At 43.2% G+C, this 17,727-nt stretch overlaps 1 protein-coding gene across 1 annotated transcript; it reads right to left on the reverse strand.

The window, feature by feature from the left end:
* Positions 1-1,884: 1,884 nt before the first annotated feature.
* cdk12 (cyclin dependent kinase 12) lies at positions 1,885-16,285 on the reverse strand. Its single transcript, XM_084371696.1, has 14 exons — positions 14,174-16,285; positions 12,123-12,806; positions 11,383-11,562; positions 11,149-11,288; positions 10,858-11,028; positions 9,513-9,702; positions 8,159-8,215; positions 7,736-7,837; positions 6,750-6,827; positions 6,513-6,629; positions 6,291-6,422; positions 5,763-5,986; positions 5,238-5,660; positions 1,885-3,575 (listed from the first exon to the last, which is right to left on the reverse strand). The coding sequence occupies exons 1-14, from the start codon at positions 15,346-15,348 to the stop codon at positions 3,157-3,159; spliced, it is 4,092 nt and encodes a 1,363-aa protein (XP_084227822.1). The 5' UTR covers positions 15,349-16,285; the 3' UTR covers positions 1,885-3,156.
* Between the last annotated feature and the right edge of the window lie 1,442 nt (positions 16,286-17,727).

A 17,727-nucleotide genomic window follows, 5' to 3' on the forward strand; every position in this document is an offset into this window, starting at 1 on the left:
GGCACAGCCTCGTGCACCTCCCTCTCTTCAGTCCTGATTTATTCGTCTAGTCTCTGTGACTTGGCACTGGCATTGCCCACTACTTCTCCTGTGGAAACTCCCTGTGGGCACATTCACTATTATTTGGAGTCCCGATGGGCGAACGCATCAGACAGAAACATACACGTACACACCCTCGTACACACACACGGCACCGTCTCATCTCACTCACACTGGGCCTGTGCTAGAGGGCAGGTGAGCCTCCCACTGCCTCCACTCTGAAAGGATCTCTCACCCAGAGGGCTCAGCTGCTTGGTGGGCCAGAGGGGTAAGCGGCTCTGTATGCCTGCCAAGTGAGGAACTGGTCTGGGTATGCATGAGGCCAAGCCTAACACACACACAAACACGTCCGAATGTGCGCACACACAGCCAGTCTGCATGAACCTCGCAGGCTTCTGCCTTTGCCAATCTGCAGTTTATGATCCTTGTCTGCCTGTCAAGATCTTCATAAAGAGATCAACCCAAGTGGTAAAGGAATCAACACATAAATAAGAATGGTGCATAAGGGAGCACTTCACGTAAATGTCTGTCTGGGTCAAACTCATATCACATATAGGGCAATTAATTATATAAAATCTATTGTGATTCACAGTGAAAATTAAACTGGACACTGTTATCTGATGTAATAAATTTATATCATTGGTATCGGTTAACATATCATAGGTAAGGCATCTATGCACTCCAATATATGAGTGACAGCATGCTCCTTGTTAAAATTGGTTTGCATTTTGTCAATAAATAAAGAAAAAAGAAGACGAAGTGCAGCAAAATGTTGTTGCGCTCTTGACATCAAACTGCAGCCACACAGTGGACACAGCGTAGTCTAGAGAGCCAAACAATTTTAAATCATCCACTACATCTGAACCTTCCTCGCCCTCAGCTACATATTAACTACAGGTTAGCAAAACGTTTTGTAAAAATAATCATATGAAATTATTGGTTAGCTTATCGGTATTTGCCATGAGAAGCTGGTAATTGTCGGTCATCTGTATCGGCTGAAAAAAATCCATGTCGTGCATCCCTGATATAACCAATGACAAATTATTAAATAATGAAAAAACATTTTGGATTATGGCTGCAACTAACATTCATATCCATTGTAGATTAATATGTTGATTATTTTCTTATTTAATCGGTTAGTTGTTTGGTCAGAAAATGTGAGAACATGGTGAAAAATGTACCAAAGCCCAAGATGTCCCCATTTTGCTTGTTTTGTCGAACACCTGAAGATATTCTGTTTAAACTGGAAAATGTTTACATTTGAGAAGCTGGAATCTGAGAATTTTGACCTTTTTTGTCTTTAAAAATTGCCAAACTGATTAACCGACTATCAAAATAGTGAGTAATTAAACAGTTTAACAGACAACTGATTGATTAATCGTTGTAGCTCTACTTTGGACACAACCAAAGGATTAAACGACAGGGCTGACAAACAACAAACAAAACAAACACTCAAAAATGTCTAACCTTATCAAATCTTTTCCATGTTTAAGATACAGTTCTGCATATTTTGTTTAGCTTGAGGTTTTTTCAATCTTGGCGTTTTTTATTCCAGATTGTAAATTGGGGGTGCTTTTAATTCCATTTTTGCCATTTTACTTCCCTTGCTTGATATCTTTCTATTCAAAGTAGAATAAAAATGAACAAACAGTTTCCAGATCATAACAGCAATAAGACACACTAGAAACCTGCTGTAATTGAGCCCATTCTGCACTTCTCAACTTCGATCAGGCCCTGCCGAGGCCCAACTGTGAGGACTTCCTGTAGTTTGAGCTGCAGCATGAGTGAATGCCTACCATCTAGTGGCCACCACAGTGACACAACCAGAAATGCCAGGAGAGACAATTCAACTGGTCGCATAACTTCCTTTAATAAACTGAACCAAGAAAACACATATTACAAAATATTTTTTTTCCTTTTTACAGACACATTAAACCATTTTCTCCTCCCTTTCCTTTTCCAAAGCAAAAAATGGAAACAGAACCATGGACCATTATTTTTCTTCAAGCGTGTATCATTTTCTTTATGTAGAAAATAACTGCACCAAAAACAAAGAAAAAGCTCTTGTTGCACAAGTTGGCAGGGAGGCGACAACATTAGACGAGGCTTAGAGAGCCCACCAGAAAAAGCCAGAAAAGTCCGATTGGGTATATGTTTTCGAGCCTTATACTTGAACTAGCAGAATAGCATGTGGATTATGGAGCAGTCGATCATAACGTAGTGGTTAATCCATATTTGAGACAGGAAGGTGAGCAGTACAGGCTTAGGCTTGTTACGACACAGAGATTTGCTTTATGTAAAGGAAGGGAAACCTTCATGTGAGTCGATAGCACATCGCAGTTCAGTTGGGCTGACAGAATATGGAACAGCCTTTGGGTGAAATTAAGAAAATTCAGTCCAGCAGATGTACACTGTTGTAGGTGCCATCCAAAGCAAAAGCGTAACCCACGGGATCATTCAGGGGTCGCTGGAGTCACGAAAGAGGCACAAGGCTGAAAACAGGGGGGACTAACCAGCATGGAAGGTTTAATAAGAAACTCATGATCCTGTAGTGTTCTTATCAGTGCACTCATTGCCTCAAATATACCCACACATAATATTTTAGCTTCAGGTAATCTTCCACCTCCTCTCCATGACAGAGTGGAGGACGTCATTCACCAAAACACTGATAATTAGAAGTGGGCACTGCAGTGGACATGACAATCGTTTGTTTTGGAAAGAAAAGATCACAGCGGCTTTCTAAATTGAGCGTCAGTTGCTGGCACTCACTTTGGAAGCTAAACTTCATTCAAGTCAGGACCTTCAGTCGACAGGGAGGAGCAAGGGATTGCAGGTGGTGACTGTCCCTAATTGGACTGGTAAAGGTCCAAACACTCCATCTAAGAGAACACGACAGCTTGTTCAGTGGTTAGTGATGTTCATGACCTGAAAAGGCCCTTAATCTCTTTCTTTCAGACATTCATTTTCAATATCTTTGATTCATCTTTAGCTACCTGCTCATGGTCCAGTGAGTCCTAATCTGCAGGTGTTCCTCTGCATTCTTCCTCTACCTTTCCCTTCAGGCCAGGAAGGTGGAGCCATCCCACAATACCTAGGTCTGTCTCTGGGGATTGAGGGTCAGCGGGCAGCTCCGTGGGAAAAACGGAGGTCCTGATCCTTCGGGAACTGTGCTGCAGTGGTAGAAGCAGTAGTCACCAGTCCTGCTGGGGCCTCAGCTGCAGCTGAGGGTTTAGGCGGGGAGTCTGCAACCCAAGGTGGAGGGGGCTGTCCTCGAGCCGGAGCATCCACAGCAGGAGAGGGGTCCTTGCTGCGCTGAGGGGCCCCAGCTTCCGAATCCTGCTGAGAGATGAGCTGGAGCAAGGCGGCTGCCACGGCAGGGCTGATGTCCTGGCTGGGTTGGGTTTCAGACCCGGCCTGCTGGGCATTTCCTAGGAGGAGAGCTGATGGAGGTGGCCCCGGTGGAGAGGGTGGACGCTGCTCACCAGACGGGGGCACCTGGTTGTCCCCAAGTTGTTTTCTTTTTGATGCTGCACCATCTGAGGGGGCCAGACAGGACACAGGACAAAACGTTAGCTAACAAGGCATATTTGGAATATAATGTTAAACATGTGACTGTCTATAAAATTACCCCGTAATCTCATTTATCATCTGCTTCTGTACATCTCATGTGCTGTTACAGAAAGTGCCCGTCTCATGGGCCTGACATGGAGTTACACAATGTTAACGTTCCTACTGTCACCACTAGGGGGAGGCAGAACACTTGTGTATCTTTAAGGGTAACCGGTATATTTCCATATCATTACATCAGCATTTATGTCAGTATTGTTGCAATTAAGTTAACTTTGTTAACCTAAGGGAATTGCGTAGATAAGGTACAGCAAATACTTCTTCAAACAAAGATATTCCTGGCCTGTGAAAAATCTACAATCATGTACCTGTTCAGGTACAGTAAATGGTTAGCCTTAGAAAAGGGTAAAAATGGTTTTATTTAAATAGTTGTCACTGTAAAGAATGTGTATTAAATACTGCTTTTTTTAACCAGTTCTGTTAACTAATGTAATGTATGCAAAATGGATGCAGCTGTATTTGTTTTTCCTCAAAACAACCACATTGAACAAAAGGAAAAATGCAGGAACTAGGTGAGAAAACACTTGGAAAGGGCATGTACAGTTGGATGAACAGATAGGGTGACTTATTGAGGAGAATTTTAAGAATTACAATAGTCAGGACAAAATTACTGAACCAGGTTGTTGTTTTAGTTTTCCAATCTACAGTAGCGTAAGGCAAACCAAGGCAATAAGGTTTTCAGTGGCCTTGACTGAAGAAATAACCAGAAGAAAACAGGACTATTACCATTTCAGCGTCAGCAGCATTGTGAACAGTTTTATTCAACTTGCTAATCACATTTTTGAACTAATATCTGAGTCAGTGTGAACAGTTAAAATCAAAAAGAAATGTGTGACAAACCAAACTTAAAAGAAACACATGCAGGTGAGGTCTAAAGATTCAAAACATTTATTTTCCACTTGATAATTTATTAGACTTTCTTCATAAAAAGGCTGACATTACAGACTGTTTAAAGCAACATCACTTGCTGTGAAGAATTCATGACACCTGCTTTAAAATGAAAAATGAAGTGAGGAAGAAAAAACATATGTGGAGATGAGACAGATACAGAAACAAAGACTGTGAGAAAGAAACAAGGAAGAGGGAGAAACGTGGAAGGGAATACAGTGTGAACCTTTTTCTTTTACTGAAATGAAAAATACTAAACTTCCTTCTGGTTTATCGAGTACACCAGTGAGAGATGTCCACGTGCAACAAACCTTTGCCTGGTGGTTACCAGAGTCACATGACGAAGAACGCTCCAGAGACATTTTGTAGGGTTTTGCTTTTGCATTTTCCAGTAGGAGGATGGTGAGTTTGTGTTTAAGGAATGTCAGGGATTGAGGAAAGGGAGGGGGACGCATGATACATCTAATAGCCTAATTTATTTAATTAATTTGATAATTTTGTTGATTTTATCAGGCAGTCTAAAGTTTAATTAAATTGAGTATACAGGAATTTTGAGTACCAAAACTCAGTCAGCATCCATTTGTTCTCTGCCCTGCTCTCCTCATTCTCGCAGTCCCCAGTGATTTCCACCTGAACCTAGTTCCACCTTTTTTCCACCCTCTAGAGACTAAACCCGGACTTGCCCTTGCGATCAGTAGTAGAGGCAGACGAATCGCGTGTGAGTGCCTCCTCTGATTGGACGCCATTGCTCTCATCGCCTTGCTCCTCGGTTTGGGGCTTGATGATGTGGCCTAAAATGAGAGCCAGCAGGTTGGCCTGGTCTTCCTGGCTAAGTGGCGGGTCTCCGGGTGTCGGTGAGAGTTCCTGGGGTTCAGGAGGCGGCTCTGGGGGCTGGGACCTGGGAGCCGACTGGGCCTGGTCATCTGGAGCCCCCTGGTGGTCAGAGGCCTCACTGAGGGCAGACAACGACTGGCTGAGAGTCTCTGGGTTGGAGAGGTTGAGGAGCTGGGCAACCTGGGGAAGGCTGAGGTCCGTCTGTCCTTGGAGGAGGTTCAGCAGCACTGCCAACTCTGCCTGGTTCAACTGTTCTGCAGCAACTCCCAGGCCTGAACACACACATTCACACACAATATTTAAACATTTTACACAAAACCCTCCTTATGTTCATGTGAGTTTCTGCTCCAGTGCGTGTGTGAGGCAGCTGTTACCTGACAACTCACGCTCTAAGTTGGCTGTGGAAGGCGGTTTTCCTGGAGGAGGAGGCGGGGCTCCAGCCGGGCTGGTTTGGGGCCGGCTGTTCTCACCACTGGAGGTCCCTGTCACTTCCTTTCGGGGCACTTTGGGAACAGGCACATCCTCGGGCACCCCACTCTGACGCGCACGCCGCCTCTTCTTACTCCACAGCTCATGGCAGTCCTGGTGGTGAGGAAGACTGGAGAGGCAGAGGGCAGTGATAATTATAGCACAACCATGAATTACAAATCTGTAATCAAACAGAAGTTAAACACAACAATTCTATGTTTCAGATCATTATACACTAATAAAAACATTTATGAATATTTTATTTCAATTTCTGCCCCTAAATCCAAAACACTGGACCTTTTTTCACAATTAAGATCTAAGAGCATTAAAAAACATTCACATTGTGCATTTAAAACTCTCTCACAACAACAAGAGATTGATATCTTGTACTATTATAGATGAAGGGTACAAGCAGAGGCCATGGGGCTACTGACTCTGGCGGCTGCATCCTGCTGGGCTCGACGTCACACAGGAAGTCACTGTTGAGAGCGTGCTCAGCTGTACAGCGTCGTGCAGGATCGAGGGTCAGCATTCTGTCCAGCAAGTCCAGAGCAGAAGCAGGTAAACTGCGTAGAAGGAGAGAGACGTTTCAACTGTAGGAACATACAAAGGGATGAGCACAGCTACTCTGGGATAAGTGCAACATGACAACATACACAGCAAATTCTTCCCGCAGGCGACGTCTGTACTGCTTCTTGGGTTTCATGGTGTTGAAGAGAGGAAGTTTAATGACATCAGGCCAGACTGCAGGACAGGGACTCCCACACAGACGGCTGGAGGAAATGACAGAGGGAGGCAAAGATGGGGTCAGTGATGAAAAAACAGAAATGGGGGTGTGGAGGTTGCAGCAGTGGTTATACTTGAGGTGTTGTGTTTAGGAAAGGGCAGCCTACCTGATAAGCTCCAACTGTAGAAGCTCCTGGTTAGCCTGGAATATAGGCCTCTTGGTAAAGAGCTCTCCCAAAATACACCTGAGCCATGACAGAATAGAAGGAGAATATCTCTGTCAGACAGGATTATAACTGTGATCATAAATGCTCCTATTTTTTTAACAGGATACATTTACAACACATACTATAAAAAAAGATGTTTTTTCTCTGATTCTGACACAAGCATACAAAAAGGGAGTGTGGAAGCTATGTGGAAAATTATGAACAATCTTATTTATCTACGATAAACCAGGTTCAAATTTGGTAGCATAGCACACATGTATAAAGAACATCGAGTATCTCACGCCTGACTGAGCTGAATTGGTCTCTTGGTGCTTCAGGATTCAAATGTAACAGACTCAGTGCTGCAAACATCCAGTTGGCTGATAATGTTGGAAACACATTTGCAGGTTTTATGTAAGAATATGGTTATTGGTGTGAGTTAGGTTAATCTACATTCAGGTAAGTGCAGGTATAAAGTAAAATGAATGTTAGGGCTCATTGGTAGGTTTAAAGATTTGTGTTGTCAGACTTTTGCTTGACTATAATAATAATAATAATAATACATGTATTATATATAGCGCTAGACTAGCTTGACTCATTTTGAGGAAAATAAATTCAAGGATAGATACATGAAACTATATAAAATGTTTGTGTCAATTAAGACAGAGTGGTGGGACGGCAGCTTTTAGCTTCTGATGTTTTCAAATTAATTATTTATATATTTATTAAGTGATGTAAATGTGAGATTTAATGCTGATTTCCAAAAAACATGTAGTGTTAAAGCAACTAGTCACATCTGAATGAAAGGAAAAACCAAGAGTCCAGATCTACATGAATTCATGACACCTACTCTACATGAGAAAATTACAGAATACCTGAGTGGGTATGTAAAAGAGGAAATAAGTAGGAATAGATAAAAGGTGCTACTGTGACAGTGTTATACTCACCCACAGCTCCATACATCAATGGCTGGAGAGTATCTCTCCTCTCCCAACAGGAGTTCAGGGGGGCGGTACCATAGTGTGATTACTTTGTTAGTGTACGGCCGACTGGGGGCGAAGAAAGAGAGGATGGTGAGGCTTGGTAGAGATTCATAGAGCATCTACGCCCCCGAGTGTCCAAACACAAGCTTTCAGCTTTCACTAAGTGGGATCTCTCTGCAGAACAACAATGTGATGGACACTGCCATCTAGTGTCATGTCATTGTAATTGAAGAGGAAAATCCATACTCATGGTGGAGTTTAATTACTGCGTCAATCATCATAAACATATTTAATCATACATTTAAATTACAGACACAAGCGGGAGGTCCCTATATATTGCATACGTCTCACAGGAAAATATGTTGATGACAAACACTCTCGTCTTACCTTTCCTCTGAATTGTAAAGCCGGGCCAAACCAAAGTCAGCCAGTTTGATCTGACCTCTGTAGGAAGAAGCAGATAACAAACATCCAAGATTAGGAGCAACACAATCAGGGGTAAGATAGCATTCAAAGTGCAAGAATTAATTAGTTGTTCACCTATTAAATTAATCGGTAAATGCTTTGATAATCATTTTGACTTGTTCTTTAAGAAGAACAAGTCAAAATTCCGTGTTTCCAACTTCTTAAATATGAATATTTTCCAGTTTCTTTACTCTTCCATGAATATCTGAGGGTGGTGACAAAATCATCATCTTGGGCTTTTGGGAAACACAGATTAACATTTCTCACCATTTACTGACCATTTAAAGACCAAACAATTAATTGATTAATTAGGAAAATTATCAACAGATTAAAAGGACAATAGCAGTAGTAATAGTAAAGGTTGCGGTCCTTCATGCTCTATGAAGAACTACTACTTCTTGAGAACTATGGTATCTAACCTTTAGTACAAAAATGTGGCTCTGCTTGTCTGCCTGTGACTAGTAATAACTAGTTTTCATCTAAACAACACAAATTATGAAACTTGGAATTATTACAGGGTACATCCAAATGCATCGTTTCTTTTATGTCTGATTCAGGAGTACTGATACAAGCATAAATTCACCAACATTGTAACCTAATGAAAATGCACTCTGGACAGGGAAAAAGCCAAATCAATGAAGTGATTGGTAAAATTCAGCAATTGTCAGGACATGTGGGGTAATTAAAGTCCAAACTTCAAGTGTCTATTTACAGTCAGTTGTACAGTAGCAGGGCAGTGAGTGAGAGTAAACTACAGCATGGCTCAAAATTCCCCTTCGCACAGCAAAATCCATAGTTTTAGCTCATTTCTATTAGCATCCAAGTCATTACTAAGTTTCCCTTGCATTCCATACTGTTTGTAGACTGGAATGCAGAATTATACTGAGCAACCATCTGGGAGAAGTTGCTTTACTCCTCCATTGCTCTTATTTGAAGCACCCAATAAAATTAGTAGCAAAGTAATTAGCATTGCTGCTGATGCACCTCGAAAAACACTTGCCTTGCGATCATTAAAGTTAGTGTTTGAATGCTTTGGGTCTTCAGTTTACAGTATTTACAGACTACTGCTGCATTTAAACCATCTGCAGTGATGTTCCAAGTTGTTGATGTGAATAATGCTGCATTATAGCTGGTGCTGTTAATGTGGATTTGTCTAAGTGGATCAGAATTGCTAAAGTAAACAAACACATGAATAAAAAAGTAGATCAAACAACCTTTAGGTGATACAGACGCATCAAAATTCACCTAAAACAACTGTTCCTGATCAACAGCTTACCTGTTGTTGAGCAGTATGTTAGAGCATTTGATGTCTCTGTGAAGGAAGTTGTTCTTATGGCAGTAGTCCAGACCCTCCATCAGCTGGCGCATGAAGCTGCGAATGTGCTCATGGGAGAACTGGACCAGGCCCGACTCCAGCAGGCCCATCAAGTCATGGTCCATGTACTCAAACACCAGGTAAAAAGCACCTAAAAACAGAGGGAACATGTAATCACAAATCAGAAACAACTTTACGCACATTAACTGCGTTTCTGGGGATTAGAGAAGTGGTGGTGTGACGAGAGGATCGCTACTTATGCAAGACCAGATCAGAGAATTTTACATGTCTTCAAATTTGCTTCTCCGTACATTAAAATTGTGAGGGAAATTCCCAAATGTCCCTCTGTTATTTTGATATGTTATTCTTGCATATGAAACTTAACGAGTATAGAAGATGTGTTAAGAGTGAAAACATTGTGTCTATGGGCCTCCCATGGTTCACATCCTGTGACAGTTATATGGTTTCAGAGCATATGTGATAGAGAGGGTTGAAAAACCTAACATAGATAAGACAACAGACTTTTGTCCAAGGAGTTCATCCTGAAGAGTATTTTTGTAACCTTTCTGTGTAACCCCTCCTGTGTATATGTGTTCTGACAAAGGTTGATGTATGAAACGTTTGGGATGTACGTGCATGTTAAAATTACGTTAATCAGTGGAGAAAGTGGATGCGGAGATAATGGGAGTGTCATTTTAAGTGAGTCCAGATGTAACATTGTGACTGCTACAATTGTGTCTACTACTATAAAAGCTGAAGAAAGACTGCCTCTCTTCAGTTAACATCTATGCGCAGCTGCTGTGTGACCTCTTGCTTGCAAGCAATAAAAGAACTTCTAGAAAATATATATTGTGTTAAATGAGTTTTGACTGACAGAGGGCCAGAGCATCTATGACGCAGCTGATGGACAATATTTCCTTGTGTCACTGTTTATAGCCTGAAGTTTCTTACAGAAGTTGCACACCAACACTTGCAATAACACATTTACTTGCGATGTTTCTGTACTAGATCTTCATCAGGCAAATAGTTTGTTGAAAAGAGAGGCCATCTTGTGAGAGGTCTAGTTAAATAAAACAACTTCCTTGGTGAGAGTAAAAATACTATATGGTTACATGAAGCTAGAGAAGCTTGCAACTTCAGGTCTTCTCCTCCCGCTCCTACGCACCTGTCTTACGTAATAGATGTGCAAAGTATTTTTCAGCTTAGAAAGTTCCAGACAGATAGCAGTGGAGCAACATTTTGTGCTCCATATGCTTACAATTATTTTCCCCTATTACCAAGTCCAGATAATTTCCAACCCTCTTACCTTTGTCCTTTTTAAAGTCGAGTGCATCCTGCTTGTCGGTGACGATCTCCTTCATGTTGACAACACTGCGGTGTTTGAGCTGCCGCAATATCTTGATCTCTCTAATGGCTGTGATGGGGAAACCCTCCTTTTCATTGTCTAAGCGCACTTTCTTCAGAGCCACTAGTTCACCTGGCAAGTTGAGGAAAGTATTTAGAAAACCAGTCAAAATGCGAATTCAGTCTCTGCTTATTTAAACATAAAACACATGTGAGAACTACAGTGACAGAAGTCCAGGTAATATTCTCTTACCTGTGTCTTTGTCCTTGGCCTTGTACACTTGGCCGTAGGTGCCTTCACCTATGATGCCGATTATATCGAATTTATCTACACAGCGTTTACCCCAGTCACTCAGGTTGTGTTTGCGCTCGCCATATCGCGGGCAGCAAATCCTGTAAACCATCAAAAATAAAAACAGATTAGAATTAATGTGGGATTAAGAAGAGGAAAATTGGAAGTGGGCGAGTAAAATAAAAAGAAACTGACTTTGGTCTCTTCTTAAGGGCTGGCTGCGGTAGCGACGGAGCCTGGCGGATAGGGGACTGTGGGGGTGAGGAGTCAACTCCGTGCAGGGTGGGCGGTAAAGGAAGGTCGATAATCGATGTCCGACTGCGAATTTCCTTCTCTTTTCTAGATGACCTCTGAGGCGGGGTGGACTTCTTTGGACTGAGGTTGCGAAATCAAAAAAAATGTTTTAGATAAAATTGTATTCAATTAAAGAGACAGAAGAGGAATTAGACATGTACTTTTACATTCACTTGGCTGTTTACCCCAGATCACCATGTTTTTGACCAGCTCAGTTTGTTGTAAAACAACTGTGCAGAAAACAACATTCAAATCTATGGGTAGGACACAGAAGAATGTGAGCCTAAGGAGCTTTGCACATGTGATAATCTATAATCAAAGTTATCAGGTGCTTTTTACCTAATATCTTTTTGGTAATGTTGACTACAGAGGCATGCCATACACAAGCTGGCATACAATAATCCAAAAGGAAAATCTGTGCCAATTGCAGACTGTAAGCAAACTGACAACACTAACTCTGATTTGGAAAAGTCTTTAAAGATGGTGTATTTATGCTGGTGTGAAAGCTAATTGAAAAGTCACTAATAGCATGGATGAAAGTTTAATGTGACTTTCACTCCATACAAAAGGTGAACATGCATTTAGAATAATGTGCAATGTGACATATACTATCAATGTGTATCCCTGTTGAGGGTCCTCACCTGTCCTGAGCGTTTCCCAGCAGTGCGGGTGGTAAAGGCAGGGGAGGCAGAGTCGACGTCTTGTGAAGCGGGGTCTGGCGGACGGGGCTGCGTGTAGGAAGCAGAGCTGGCGACTTGGCATGTGTTGTGTTTGAGGGCATTGGAGGCTGAATAGCTATTTCTGCCTGAGGTGGCGGTGGTGGAACCTGGGTGGCTGGACCGGGTGGCACGGGAGGAGAGGGCTGAGGAGGAGGTGGTGTCGGACAAGAGATGGAAGAGGAAGGTAGAGGTGCAGAAACCTGATTTTCACCACTGGGAGCATCCTGGGGTAACAGTACAGGTGGAGGGGGTGGAGGCTCTGCTACTGCTGCAGAGTCTCTTTCTGGCTGTGGGGCCTCGGCTTTAGAGGGCCGTGCAGAGGAACCGGCAGGTTTACGTGCCGGTGGAAGAGGAGAAGTACCGCCACTGGCACGAGCAGCTGCCTCAGCAGCCTGGCGTTCCTTCTTCCTTCGGCTCAGCTCTGCTCCGAGGCTGGAGTTAAGTGGCAGGCGAGAGGAGGGAGGGGAGCGGCTAGCTGGCCGGCTGCTGTGGGAGCTGCCCCCAGCTACACTAGAGGAAGTATGCCTCTTGTTACGGGAACGAGAGGAGGAGCGGCGAGAAGATGAGTAGTGCAGAGGGGAGCGACTCCTGGAACGGCCAGAGCGTCTAAATAAAGCAAATAAACAATGCTATGAACATTTTAGATTCTGCTCCCTCTTCCTGAAGCCAGGGAGGATAAAACATGGTAAACAGAGACAAGTATGCAGAAAAAAAACGTATGTATCACAAAAGAAAATGGCCGCTGATCACATTTCACTACTCAAACTCAGTTAGAGATATTTTAGTGTTTCACTTGATTGTTTATTCTGTGACATACCTGAATTTTTATTTTGTGAACATTTTTGGTCCCCAAAAATAATGTGACACATTTAATTTGACTTTTAATGTACATCAATGCCCATATGCACCCATATCCCAATATCCCTAACTAATTTTGAGTAGTGTAGAATTGAAACAAAACCATGTGGGCTTTCTGATTTGAAATGAAACAGCAGTTAATATAGAAAAATACGTACACCAGCAGTGACAACAACTTTTGCTCTTGAAACTAAGGGACAAATTGGATCTAAAACTTTCGATCTGATTGGATACAACCTGTTCCTTGTCTTTCCTAGTTTACATTGGCATTGACTTCATTCCAGTCACAGATGGACACCAAGTTTTCCTCAAAATAAATACAAGAACAACTAGAATAGTCAGACCATTTAACCAAAATAATTTATCCGCTTCTGAAGACAATTCCACAGACTTTACAAGGTTCTGCTTATATAATCTGCCACCTGCAGTTTATTTTTTAACTCATCAGGTGCAATCCTATTCTTTCAACCTAACATGGCAAAGATGAAAATATAACTTATGGTATCTATAATGTCATGTTATATGCTCTCACCACCACAGTTTAATTTGCCTTTGAAGAGAACAGTGGCTTATATCTACATTTGTGCAACTCACATTTAAATCAACCATGCAAAAGTATCCAATTACATGAAAGGCTCATACCAGGGCTGCTGTGCCTGACCCACTTTATGGTAGCCAATGCTGGCAGTTTTTCAATCACTAAAGGTCGTGACATTATCCCAATGCTTTAAGTTTCCTAGCCACAGGTTTTTCTCTATGTTATGCAATGGAAACTCAAGATGGAGAACATCTACATCCTGTCTCCTACAGCCAGCTGACTGGAGAAGGGCTCTTCAAGTTCAACAGGTGTGACTTATTTTAACTGACAATACAGATGTCTTATGTTTGTTTAATTTAATAGCCAAATAGATAATAACCAGGATCATAAAAATCAGGATTTGTTGTCAGGACACACAAAAATAACTACCATAGATAGCTTGATGATAAATTATTATTCTCTTCTGATATTTAACACCACCTCTGCTAGTATGTGGGTGTAAGCTATCTAACATCTCAGAACATATCCCCCAAAAGACTTTCCAAGATATTAAGGGCGCCCTGAAGCATAGACTCACCGAGACATGGGGCTGGTGCTGGAGGACCTGCGGTTCCCATAAGGGCTGATGGAGCGTCTCCTTGAGTAAGGGCTGCTGTCCCGCTCATAGCTGGAGGACCTGTGTCTGCTACCGTAGGGGCTGTCTGATCTCTGTCTGCTGCGGCGAGACATGTCCCCATAGGGACTGGGGCTCTGCTGGGCCGCCCTGCGCCTGGAGTAGCTGTCATCCCCCTGCTGCCCACACCCACTGCCCTGTGGACTCTCGCTGCCAGCTCCTCTTCTGGGACTGGGCGAGAGGGCTGAGCTGGTGCCTTTCCTGCGGGGGCTGCCTCTACTTGAAGACTTGCCTTTAGGGCTCGACTTGTGGCTCTTGGAGGACCTGCGGTGGCTCCTGTCTGTTCGGCTCCTTTGAGAGGAGCTGCGGCCGCCCTCACCTCGGCCGTCTCTCCGCTGCTGCCTGTCTTTGCGAGACTTCCCTGAGCGGCTGCTCTCCTTGCTGCGAGATGAAGATGTGGAGGAAGTAGTGCTACCTACACTGGCTGCAGGCTGTACCTGTGAGGAGAGCACAAGCTCCCCACGTTTAGAGTCAGCCTCCGGCTGGACCTTGGATGATTGGCCTGATGAGGCAGCCTTCTCCTTGCTCTTTCCAGCAGTCCCTTTCTCGCGGTCTTTGCTGCTCTTTTTCTTGTACCCACGTTCCCCATTCCCAGAGTCTCTAACTTTGTTAGGGTCCTTGGACTTTTTTCGGGAGTGCCTGTGCCCCTTGTTCTCTCTCCCGCCTGCCTCTCTGTCGATATCGTCCCCATCGTAGTCGGGTGATGGCTCCAGTCGGTCCCCACCCCCCCTCTCGGAGGGCCTGGAGGACGGCGGGTCCGAGAAAGTGTCCGAGTCCGAGCTGATATCATCGTACTCCACCAGAGGCTTCACCGTGTTGACGCCAGGTGGCGCCGTATCGCCGAGGGTAAAATATTCGGGGCCCAGTGCCGCCGAGGATTCTCGATTATGTTTGGTTGATTTATGCCGTTTACGTTTTGAAGACGAAGAGGACATTGAAGATTTTAACTGCACTTTACCGTCTTTGCTCGTCTTGTCTCCCGCAGAGGTATGACTCGGGGCCTGGGTCTGGTGTGGCATACCACTGTTGCTAGATTCCGGCTTCCTCTTGGTCCCATGGTGTCGGTCCGACCCAGGCATCCCTCACGCCGGCGTCGGTACCTCTCCTGCGGCTGGGCCTCGGAGGTCCAGGCAATTCATTCACAGGAAAACAGTAGCTACTCCAAATGCCAGAGCAAATGTGTTACTAAGCAGAAACAGGGCGAGAAAATACACAAAATAAACACACCAGGCCGCTCACGTCCAGTCCTCCTCAATGCCGATTCATTCCATTGAGATCGCCAACATAGTTCGTCAAAGCAGAACAACGCCACGCGGGGGTCCCCGTGCTGTAGAGTATGTACTTAGAATTCGTCAGTTAATGGAAAAGGTCCCAACCGAACACCGGAGCATTGTGGTGTCGTCTCCGTCTCAATTTAGCTAGCACCGCTAGCTAATGCTCGGCGGCTAGCGAGCTGACTCGTGAAAAAGAAAAAAGTCCCTTTGTGAAAGGTGTCCTTGTCCAGTGCCAAGTTAAGTAAAGGTGCTTTTATTCCACAGAATTACGGTCTTAGCATTCAGAAACAAGCAAATGCCTTCATTAAAAGACGCTCGTTTCTCGAACAAAATGAAAACTTGACCCGGTTGGTACTGTTTACATGTTCCCTTTAATGTAAGTTTTATCCCCTATAAATTCAATGATGATTAGAAATCATAGTATTTTCGTGTGCAGTAGATGTTCCAGTTTATTATCAATGGCTCTGGGAATCAACCAGGCCTATATTTAGGGCGATGCTAGTGGATTTAATATCATCCACAGCCCTATCTGAAGGAGACTACAAACGCCATTGTGGCTCCTGTGACTAGCAACTACTGCGCACAGCCGAATGAACCGGAAACCGGAACGCTGTCAATCTTGGACGTATCTTAGCAACGACCTATCACAGGACAAAGCCCGCCTACTGCACTCGTGGTAGCGCGCCAGGACGCAAACTGAGAGCTGCATCAATCTGCACAAGGAAAAACATTGGTTTTAACCAGTCAGGTATCACAGTATGACACCTTAAAATTAGTATAAACACAAACCGTACGTCTGACAAAATAAGGAAGTTTCGGGATCATGGTGGATTTTTAATTTCAAGCATCGAGGAGGCAAAGCTGGATCACTAACAGGCAAAGTGGCCAACTGCCTCAGGGCCTTGAAGGCCCCGTGTTTGCTGTGTGTCATGTGGCTAATTAAATTGACATTTATTTCGGAATATGCAACACAAAAGCACAATATCAGCTGGGCTTTTACAGTAGGTCCTGCTTTACTACGTCAATCTGAGAGCTGTTTCGAGAAGGACCCCTGTGTCTAAATGTGACTTATTTGATCACATTGCATGTTCCCAAATTATGTGATACAATTATGCCACAGCAAATCTGGGGCCAGCTAATTATTAATGCAGATAGCAGAATAGGAGTGTTGGTTTATAAAGGGCCTACATTTCCATTTGTATCCTGGCATCCTATAGCACCTTAATCCAGCCGTATATAGAGGCTACTTTTATGTGACAAAAACATCTCCTTCAGCTGGTATCAAATATTGAGACACAAGTCAGGAGGTTTAAGTCAGACTTGACATTAAGGTGATAAATAGTGTAATATCAAATTCATAATTTTTTTTTTTTCATGCACTAAAACATAGATTAGTTGAACAAGGAATATACAATAGCCAGCCAAAAGGATATGAAGTGTATGACATCTTACTATGCACTGGATTCACCAGCTAACTGCTTGCCTATGGAAAAGTCATTTTTAAGACTGTAGAAGGCAAATAAATAAACAACATGGTGACAACATCCAAATTGGCTGTTTGATGGATTTCAATGAGACGTGTCAGCTGAATCCAATGAATACATGAAAAAAATACATTGCATTCCAGAGACACTGAATTTATATTTAATACATTAAACTGACTTCTGTCGAGCTTGTTCCCATTATGATTACGCAGTATGACGAACAGCTGTCCTGGATTCTGATTGGATCCGCTGTCTAACTGGGGCGTGGTCAACGAAAAACAAGGAAGTGGCGTTTCCTACAGCACTAACAAAGTTACAACATATGTTTGAGCATTTTAAATGCTATAAAATACAATTAATGCGCATTTAAATGGTTAACGTGTCATAAAAGGGGATCGCCTCCACTTGTGTGGCTGTTATGTTACACGAATCTTACTGTTACGAGTAATTATGAACGGTTTTGGCCCACATTTCAATGACAGGGCCTTCAAGTGGCAACAACTCAAGAGACATGCAGCTAAGACAGGCTAGGATATGTGTTGTTTCAGTAGGATATAAGAGGGAAGCGACAAGTATATCTACACTCACATATCTTATTTGGCGGTGTCAAAATCTCCCATAACCTGGCCTCAAACTTTTTTTAAAATACATTTAATATCCAGCCGTGAAGACAGGTCAAAAGATGACACCCCACTTTGAT

This window comes from Pagrus pagrus (assembly GCF_965226575.1).
Source record: "Pagrus pagrus genome assembly, chromosome: 13".
NCBI classification, from domain to species: Eukaryota; Metazoa; Chordata; class Actinopteri; order Spariformes; family Sparidae; genus Pagrus; species Pagrus pagrus.

Bases quoted from the DNA above. Each gene is read 5' to 3' on its own strand.
- cdk12 (XM_084371696.1), bottom strand. From the start codon at position 15,348: ATGCCTGGGTCGGACCGACACCATGGGACCAAGAGGAAGCCGGAATCT. The intron at 11,289-11,382 runs GTCAGTTTCTTT...GATGGTTTACAG, and splicing joins GCCCTTAAGAAGAGACCAAA to GATTTGCTGCCCGCGATATG. The intron at 7,838-8,158 runs GTAAGACGAGAG...CTTCGCCCCCAG, and splicing joins CTTTACAATTCAGAGGAAAG to TCGGCCGTACACTAACAAAG.